This window comes from Trichechus manatus, unplaced genomic scaffold (assembly GCF_000243295.1).
Source record: "Trichechus manatus latirostris isolate Lorelei unplaced genomic scaffold, TriManLat1.0 scaffold00175, whole genome shotgun sequence".
Classification (NCBI taxonomy): Eukaryota; Metazoa; Chordata; class Mammalia; order Sirenia; family Trichechidae; genus Trichechus; species Trichechus manatus.
The window spans coordinates 2,627,059-2,637,428 of NW_004444111.1; the positions used below are offsets into that span (position 1 = coordinate 2,627,059).

At 39.7% G+C, this 10,370-nt stretch overlaps 1 protein-coding gene across 1 annotated transcript in view; it reads left to right on the plus strand.

Annotated features, from left to right (window-relative positions):
* Positions 1-268: 268 nt before the first annotated feature.
* KLHL14 (kelch like family member 14) overlaps positions 269-10,370 on the plus strand; it is a 106,868-nt gene continuing 96,766 nt past the window's right edge. The window contains exon 1 of the mRNA XM_023741181.1: positions 269-1,218. Within this exon, the coding sequence (XP_023596949.1) occupies positions 269-1,218 (950 nt within the window). The remainder of the gene's footprint in view (positions 1,219-10,370) is intronic.

A 10,370-nucleotide genomic window follows, 5' to 3' on the forward strand; every position in this document is an offset into this window, starting at 1 on the left:
GAGCGGGTGCCCGGACCCCAGACAGGGCCCTTCTGGCGGCGCTCTAGGATCCAGCGTCCGCAGACCTTCCTAGGGTCGAGGTCTGGAGGTGCGCTAGGCAGGAGCCAAGCTGAACATTGATTGTTGTTCTTCGTCCTCCCCTCCACACCCTTCCCCACCCCGACCACACCCTACCCCCTCCACCACCTTCTCCCCTCCCTCCCATCCCCCACCCCTGTCTGCCAGGTTGGAGGAGGGTTTAAAGCCAGGTGCGCCGAGTCAGCTCGCCATGTCGAGATCCGGGGACAGGACCTCCACCTTCGACCCCAGCCACAGCGACAACCTGCTGCACGGCCTCAACCTGCTGTGGAGGAAGCAGCTGTTTTGCGACGTGACCCTGACGGCCCAGGGCCAGCAGTTCCACTGCCACAAGGCCGTGCTGGCCTCCTGCTCGCAGTACTTCCGGTCGCTCTTCTCCAGCCACCCTCCTCTTGGGGTTGGGGTCGGCGGCCAGGACGGCCTGGGGGCCCCCAAGGACCAGCAGCAGCAGCAGCCGCAGCAGCCGCCTCCACAGCAGCAGCAGCCGCCGCCTCAGGAAGAGCCCGGGACTCCTTCCTCCTCCCCCGACGACAAGCTGCTGACCAGTCCCCGGGCCATCAACAACCTGGTGCTGCAGGGTTGCTCGTCCATCGGGCTGCGCCTGGTGCTCGAGTACCTCTACACTGCCAACGTGACCCTCTCCCTAGACACAGTGGAGGAGGTGCTGTCGGTCAGCAAGATCCTGCACATCCCCCAGGTCACCAAGCTCTGCGTGCAGTTTCTCAACGACCAGATCTCGGTGCAGAACTACAAGCAGGTGTGCAAAATCGCGGCGCTGCACGGCCTGGAGGAGACCAAGAAGCTGGCCAACAAGTACCTGGTGGAGGATGTGCTGCTGCTTAACTTCGAGGAGATGCGCGCCCTGCTGGACTCGCTGCCGCCCCCCGTGGAGTCGGAGCTGGCGCTCTTCCAGATGTCCGTGCTTTGGCTGGAGCACGACCGAGAGACCCGCATGCAGTACGCGCCTGACCTCATGAAGCGCCTCCGCTTCGCGCTCATCCCGGCCCCAGAGCTGGTGGAGCGGGTCCAGTCGGTGGATTTCATGCGCACTGACCCGGTCTGCCAGAAGCTGCTGCTGGACGCCATGAACTACCACCTGATGCCCTTCAGGCAGCACTGCAGGCAGAGCCTGGCCAGCAGGTAGGAGACAACAAAGAAGGCGGAGGGGAGGAGGGGGGAATAGTCCGAGAGGCCGGAGGGAGGGGAGGGGGCAGAGAGGAGGGGGAAGAAGGGTGAGCTGGGAGGGAGACTCCCGCAGGCTGAAAACGCAAACAATTCAGACTGTGCGAGGAAAGTTGATTTCAGGGTTTCTGAAAGGTCAGTAGGGACCTGGCCTAACGGTGTCCCGGAGAGCTGGAAATTCCAGGTTCTCAATACCCCTAGAGAGGGAAACGTTGGAAATGGGGACTCACAGACTGAAATTGACAGGCAGGTGGGGCCAGAGGCCGGGACCGTTAGAAGTGGTGCCCACACAGAGCTTTTGGAAAGCTCTCTAAGCCAGCCCGCCCTCCAAATCTCAAGACGAGCTTGCTTAAGGAAAAGGATTCTGTGATGAGAAGTCCCCACCCCATCCCTTCCGCTTTCCTGCCTTGAGCGAGCAGAAGCCAGAGGAGCTGCTTAGAGAAGAGAGCTTTCATGGTGTTTCTCCTTGTTTTGGCTGTTACTGTTTTTCGGTCTTGTTTTTTTTTTTAAACCGACAGGGGTCTGGTCCTTTTCGAGGTTAGAGTTCCAGAAACGCTTTGTTTACCAGGGCCACCGTTGGAAATGCTGGCATCATATGCCTGGGCAAACTTCTCAATTTTGTGGAAAGCCTTCCCTATTCACTTTTAAAGGAGAGTAAAGCAAGGGGTTTCAGGGTGTCAGAATGAATCTTGCCTAGTGACTCCCTCTCAGAGGGGAGTGCAGTTGAAAATTAGGAGGGGTGGGGGGTCATCTAGCTCAGGTTAGATTCGTACGCTTGCTCAGGAGTAGCAAAGAAGTTAGGGAGTAGCATGTTGTTGTTATATAGAATATGTCTCTATGTGTGTTACAAATAGGATTTCATGTCAAAGGACAGAGAAAAATGATGGCTTTTTATAACGCTGCTGAGATAAAAAGGCCATAGGAAATGACAATCGTGTTTTATTGGCTGCAATCTAAAAACCTTTTTTAATGAGTTCTAGCAGAGGGTTTCTTTCTCTTTTTAGAAAAAAAGAAACAATATCTTCTCAGTTTGTCATGATGAAACATCATGATTCCAGATACCAGGCTACCCTAGCCTAATCAACCAAAGTGTTAACATGAGACAGAAGTACATGGGCATGGTCTGGCATTTTCCCATCCAGAATGATGTCTAAAGAATGGGATCCACTCTGTGTGGCCTTATGGAATTAAATGTGTATTTTTTTTTTTGGTCAGGATGTTTCTACCAGACCCAGGTAACTGAAGTTTTAGGAAATGGAAGTGATTCTGGACAGTTGTTTAGGCAGCGCTGGTGTTAAGGTGAGGCCCACAAGAGGCAAGAGAAACCCCGAACATAGAAATCTTGTAAGCTGATTTTTCTGGTATCTGTGGAAGATGTGTTAAAGAGTTATGGTGTCAAAAGATGACAGTAAGACAATAGCACAAGCAAGAATCCAAACCAACGTCTGCTTGTGTAGTGAGCACATGAGTCCAAGCGGGTCCAAGAACATGGGCTGTATTTTTATTTTGTAAGTTTTTCATTTGTTTAAAAGATCAAAATGGTAAACTGAGTGTGATGGCCAAGTATTACCACATCAATGGGCATTAGTAATTAATATTCTGGTCTTATTTTCACTTTCATCATTACAAAATGACCTTTAAATATACTTGATTTGGCATATATCATGCATATTCAAGAATTCAGACAACACAGTTATAGACCTGAGTATACAGTTATTCATATTTTAAAAAAAAAGTACAACCTTGTGTAAATTCAGAAACACAGAGGGATAAGAAAATGAAGATGTAACTTAATTCTAAAAGTAATTTTGAATAATGAGCATTAAGAATTTGATCCAATAAATAATTTCTGAAGCCCTCAGCGAACTTCTATCTAATAAATATGTCCTAGGCTTCCATGTCTGAAGAGTTGACTTTCAAAACGCAAAATCCATTTCCTACTTTAGTCTGGATTCAGCACACCAGCTGGGGCCTGCTGGCTCTGTCCTGGTGGATGGCTGAGATACCAGGCTGCCTGGCTGCGTGACGACACCTTCCAGCTCCACTGGGCCGTATCATTTGAAGGATATGTAGTGGTGTCTGACCACTGAATGCTTACAAGTGTCATGGATGCTGCAAGAATCTGATACTTCTGCAGTAGGAGGGAAACTGTATTTTCCTTTAAAAGAGGAAGGTACAGAAAAGAAAATATAAACCTATTGTTGATCTCAAAATAATATAATTTTGATCTTAATCCAGTAGTCGCAACTATATCATTTTAATTTTTAGTGACTAATTCCACTACTAATTTTAAATCACAGAAAGAATAAATAAGATCTTAAGTTTAAGGAAGACAAAAATTCTGTAAGTTGGAATCAATAGTGTTGTATCAGCCCATTTATTATAGCATCAGCATAATATAAAATATCCTCTTGGCCTTATAGTACTGTATCAGGGGGATAAATGTGTTATTATTTTTTTATTACATCATTTTTATTAAAGGGAAGTGATTATATCTACTGTTTCTTGTTCACCTATAGTTTTCATACTCCAAATATGAGTTTCTCAAATTCAAAGAGTGAAATGAAAAATTAAAATTGACCAGTTTGTGGGAATAAGTATAAAATATAAACAAATAGAATAACTTCAAATGAGAATTTACTTGTTTAAGGATATGTGTTATCTATATAACATGACAGAATCATATTTTAAATATGTTTTAAAGATTATTAAATATTTTTTTATTTTTTATTAAGTCTAGAAAAACTAAGCTACCAAAGTCTGAAACTATAAACACTCAAATTAATTTTAAACCTTGCTCTAGTTGCTTCGTTTTTCCAGATATACCATCTGTGCTCGGATTCATATTCTATTTTAACAAACTAAGCGTTAAGGATAATAAATAAAATAAAACAAGAAATTTGTTACCTTGTATTCAAATGTATAGATAAGTAATTTAGGATTGTAGGACTTGAGTAGACAGAAATTAAAATATCTTGAAGGCTTAATTTTTGGTTATTTGTTGTTGTTGTTCTATTGCAAGAAATACAAAACTTAAGAAATAAGTTCTTAAAAAGGTTTCTGAAAAGGTCATTGTTAAAGGTTCCTAAAGCATGAAAATTTAATTTAATCAAGTGACAAGACATGCAGTATTTAGTACATTAAAAAGTAGACATCAGAAGACTTATACTCTAAGTTTGAATTAAGTAACCCAAAAAATTTCTCTTTTATTTGTATTCTTTTATTTAATTCATAATTTAGTAATTATTCCCAAACAAATCAAATTGGACTAGATTAATTAACTTCTTTTTCTTACACTTCCATTGCACCCCACCCAATATAACCATTAAATAAATGCCTGTTGAAAGTTGAATGAATTAAGCTTATGACATAAGAAAGTCTTTGTGTTGCACTTCACTATTCTATTCCCCAATCTATGTTACTATTGCACATAACAAAAGTCCACTGAACATTCTCCCAGAAAAGCACATGTAATATAAAAGCATTCATGAAAAGAACGATTACTTTTTAAACATTTAACCACCAGCTATCCTAGTCCCATATATAGTACCGCATTAGAGTGTAGAGTGTAGTTTTCAAGAAATTATATTTTATAGAAGAGGCTATTTTACAAAGATTTCACTTTCTACAAAACATAGATTATTTGAAGAGCACATAAATTAATGTAAAAAGGTACTTGAACATCTGGAGTACTGATTACATATTTGCTAAAATCACCTGGCACTTATTTAAAAGACATTAGATGTCCTAACATCCCTACATGACACAGTTTGGATCCCTGGCTTTGGTGCTTAGACAGTGTTTATTTAAATGTAGCACAATATTTTCTATTTCTTCTCTTCCTGAGAATTCAATAACAGCCTTAACAAAGCAAACTAATCTTGTATCCATGCATTCTCTAAATTGTTGCTTCCCTTTATATTCATTTGATACCCTCAGATTAGAAGTTGTTAGGAAGTTAGATTTTGTATCAGAAGTTACTCAACCATTCAGAATACAATTTGTTTATTACCTGAAACAGGACCATTGATTGCAAAATTATATCACAGGTATGGGAGCCAAATTGTTATATCCTACAATTAAAATCAATTAGAGTACACATTAATGTATTGTATTTGCATTGAGGATTTACTGACAAAAGTGGAAATTTTCAAATTTTAATCCATGCTTATATTTTTCCCATTTTTATGAATATGTTGAGGTTAACTCATTACCTTAGCTAATTTCTAAGTACTTCAATTTTCTTAACGTAAAAATACGGTCAAAGTATGTTACCTTATTTACTGTTGTATTATTGTCTACATACATACATGCTGCATAGCAGGTGATCTAAGCACTTTGTCAACGTTAACTTATTTCATTCTCAAAACAGCGCTAGGTGGAGAGTACCATCATTAACCTGATGGTTATAGATGGAAAAACTGATGCACAGGGAAGTTAAGCATTTTGCCCCAGGTTGCATAGCTGGTAAGTGGTGGACCCAAGGTCTGAGCTCAGGCAATGGACTCTTGAGTCTATGTTCTCTCCTCCACTGCAGTGTGCTTCTTCTTACTGTATAGCTCTCTGTATGCTAGGCTATAATTCAGTAGTTGACCTTGGAGTTATATGTTAGGCTTAAGACTTTCCTACGGGAAAGAAACATGTGAGGGTTAAATATTAATGTATCTGACTTTAAAAGAAGCTAAGGAGAGTTATTGTGCTAGGCCAAGGGTAGGCAATTTTTTTTTTCTCTGTAGAAGGTCAGATAGTAAATATTTTCTACTTTGGAACCATATGGTCTCTGTTGCAACTACTCACCTCTACCCTTATAGTGCAAAAATAGCCATAAACAACACGTAAATGAATGGGCATGTTGTGTGCCAACAAAACTCCATTTATGGACACTGAAATTTCATATAATTTTCACATCATGAAATATTCTTCTTTTGATTTTTTTTTTCACCCTTTTAAAAATGTAAAAACCATTCTTAGTTCATGGGCTATACAAAAACAGGTGGCAGGCTAGATTTGTTCTGCAGGCCATAGTTTGTCAACCCCTGTTACAGGCACTTGGTATGTACCAGTGATCAAAACAGACAGAAATAGTTGCCCTTATTCTAGTGAAAAGAATTCCCATTAGTCTTCTTCCTTCCATTTGGAAAGAATTCAAGTCTAAATAATTCTACCATGCCAAGTTAGAATTTCAACTTTCCAGAGTAAAACTTAAGAATTTAAATAGCAATTCCAGGATGCTAAATGGTGATTAATAACAATGAGTGAGATGCTCGTTTTTCCAAGCACATTGGATACAGAGCCCTCTCAAAGAGGCTGGTTGGTCATTATTTAGAAAATGTGGAAATCTCATATATATGGTATTTTAGTGATTTCCAGTAATAAATCAGAGTAGGCAAAGACATTTAACACACTACTTTCTGAGAATGCTGTGCGCATATCCCTCAAACTAATCTAGACATGTAAGTGAATATGTGAACAATCATTTTTTTCTAAGAGCCATCCTGTATCTTCAGCTGCTTTGATCAAAGGGCATGTGTTGTCAGGACTCCTGACTTCAGAGTAAAGCAACTGGATTGAGTTTGTCTCTAGAACCTTCCTGCCTTCTCCAAAGCAAATAACCTCTGAAGGAGCACTCATCCCATTGTAGGTTTGGCTCATGTGCCTATCTCCCCCACTGAACAATGACTTCTATGAGGATTTGTAACCAATGCACTTAACGCCTGACCTTGATCCAAAAATGTTAGTTCAATATGAACTGGTATTGGTTTTAAATGTAATTGAGATGGACACAGGATTTGGCTCAGTTTAATGTAAACTGACAAAGCCAATGTGAAATAAAAATGCAGATAATTTTAAAGATGATTTTACACATACACACAACTATTCTTTGCCAATAATAATAGGAACTATAATCGAGTGCCTACCACAGGAGAGACATATCATTTACATTGTTTCTAATCCTTTCCCTTTCAACCTTTTTAAAGATTAGGAAACAGAGGCTCAGAGAAGATAATCTGTCCAATTATCTGGATAGTCTTGAATTGGGAGGACTCAAATCACCTGGACAATACCCTCTCACTGTGACTGTACGTTGTAGACAAGCTTTACCAGTGGTGATTTAATCACTCCAAAGATGTGATTAAAAATTCCTACTTTCTAACTCTTCCAACCACTCAACCAATGAAGACAAGTGAGGAGAGTGCATTTAGAAAGTCAGAATTCTTTCTTACTGGTCTACCATACTTAATTATTAGTTCTGAGATTATGAGGCTAAATAATGATGTTGCTAACATTTGTCACTGTGATATGGACTTACTAAAAATAGAAATAAATCAATAAAAAGAAGAGCTTTGACTTTAACTATGAAAAATAATTATAAAATAAAACAAAACAAAACCTTGAAGCTTGAATTCAAGCCAAGAATTGTTTTTTCTGGATTTCTGTGCAATGGGGAACTAGAGTGGTATCAGCTTTGTTTCTGTGAGGACAATAGAAAGCTGTTAATGTTTATGATACTTTCTGGTGATAAAAACAACAGTTAGAATCCATAATTATAAAAAAATATAATTTTAATAACACAAATAAGATTATTTTAATTGAAAATTTATTCTGATCAATTTTTTTTCAAGAAAATCACTTTAACAATCATTATGCTACCAATGTTTATGCTTTATGTCATTCATTTCTATGTCTTTTCCATTAATTTCTAAGATAACTGTGATGTATCAATTATTAATGATGACTTTCAAAAAACAAAAACAAACAAAAAGACATTATTTTGCTGTGGGCAAGAAGATGCATTAACCAGGGAAAGAACTGTCAGTTGTAACACAGATACTGCAGTGAATATGTCCATTTTGCAGTAAATATCAGAGGGGCTTTTCTAGTCACAAATAACATCAGTGGAAATAGAGTTAGGGTTATTTGCAACATTAGAAGTCAAGCAGAAATATAGAGGGAAAGCCTACAATCATGGGGAAATGAAAATCGTGAATATTTAACATGAGAGGAAAAGAGAGAAAAGAAATCAGAGGGAAGTGATAAAGAGAAGAAAAACAGCAATAAAAATTACAAGGAAATGTGGGGAATCAAAGAAAGTATACAGGGATAAACTATGAGATCTGAAAAAGGACAAAGAAAAGGAACTAGCAATAGAAAAGGATAGGTGGGACATTCTAGAGCTTGGGGAGGAGGTGTTCAAGATTTGTTGGAAACAAGCACAAATCAAGAAGCACTTAAATCACTGCATACCCAACCTTATATAATCACAAAGTTATAGACAGAATTTCTTTAAAAAGAAAAAAGAAATCAGTCCTCAAAAGAAAAAAAAAAAGGTTCTACAAGAGAAAAAGGTCAATTTACCCCCATAATCCTATTCAGTTCAATATTTATATATTTGTAATCTGAGTTAATCAAGGTATTTTATTTTAAACAAAACTGTTCTTGTGCTAGGTAATGCAGTAGTTACCGAAGTGTCAACAGTCCAAACAGGCCGGCCTGTTATGCCAAAAGGAGACAAAAATATAACTTCTTATTTGCAAAATCATCCTCACCACCAATGTAATTTGAGCTGGCAGCATACCTGAGAAGCAAGGGGGCCTTCACAACTTCGGACAGCTTTTCTAAACTGGTGCCTGTGATGGTGCCACGCGGACAGTCGGAACTTGAGGTGATGCGTTGCCACTCACCAATAACAAAAGGTTCTGCTAAAGAACATCCCGAGAAATTGTACTGAACATATATAATCAAGCACTGTGCTAAATTCTGAGGTCTAGAGTTGAACAAGACAGACACATTTCTGACTTCATAAATAATTACACAAATCAATCACACTGGTAGTATATGCTATAGATTAGGTGGGAGACGATTTAACCTTGTCTGAGTGGTCAAAGAAGGCTTTTCCTACAGAAGAGGTTTAAGATGAGCCTTGAAAGATGAGATTTGTGGTAACAGATTTGGTGGCGGGGGGGATGATATGTAATTGGCACAGACTGAGAGGCCGAAAAGAGCCTGGCACCTTCCAGGAACTGAAGAAGGGGGCTCGAGATGAGGGGTCATCCAAATCACAGAGGAAGTCATAGGCCCTGTGAATACATCCACTATATGGAAGAATTCAGTAGTGGAAAAATCAGCATGTTTTTAGTTGAACTGAGAGGCGATAGCAATATTATAGTGGAAAAAATGCTGCCTTTGAAATCATAGACCGAGATGTGTGTCCTAGCTCCACTCTAGCTGAGCCCCACATCAGTAAAATGGGTTAATAATTATAGTTCTGACTACTCAGGGTTTTTTTTTTTTTTTTTTAGTTCTTTGATTGTACTTTAGATGAAGGTTTACAGAACAAATAGTTTCTCATTAAACAGTCAGTACACATATTGTTTTATGACATTGGTTAAGAACCCCACGATGTGTCAACACTCTACCTTCTTGACCTTAAGGACCTTTTTTTTGGTGAAAATATATATAGCCAAAGTTACACCATTTTGAAAGTTTCTACACATACAATTCAATGACATTGATTACATTCTTCCAGCTGTGCTGCTATTCTCACTATCCTTTTCCAAATTATTCCATCACCATTATCTTCAACTCACTGTCACCTAGGCTTCCCATCAAACCTTTTGAGTTGCTGTTGTCAATTTGATCTCACACAGATAATTCTTTTTTTTTTTTTTTTGGACTTTAGATGAAGGTTTACAGAACAAATAGTTTCTCATTAAATAGTTAGTACAAATACTGCCCTATGACAATGATTAACCAACCCTATGACATGGCAACACTGTCCCTTCTCAACCTTGAGTTCCCTATCACCAGCTTTCCTGTCCCCTCCTGCCTTCTAGTCCTTGTCCCTGGACTGCTGTGCCTTGTTACTCCTGTTTTGTTTTATGGGGCTGTCCAATCCCCGGATGAACGATGAACCTCGGGAGTGACTTCACCACTGAGCTAAAAGGGTGTCCAGGGGCCATACTCTTGGGGTTTCTCCAGTCTCTGTCAGGCCAGTAAATATGGTCTTTTTTTGTGTGTTAGAATTTCGTTCTACATCCTTCTGCAGCCCTGTCCAGGACCCTCTGTTGTGATCCCGGTCAGAGCAGTCAGTGGTGGTAGCCGGCCACCAT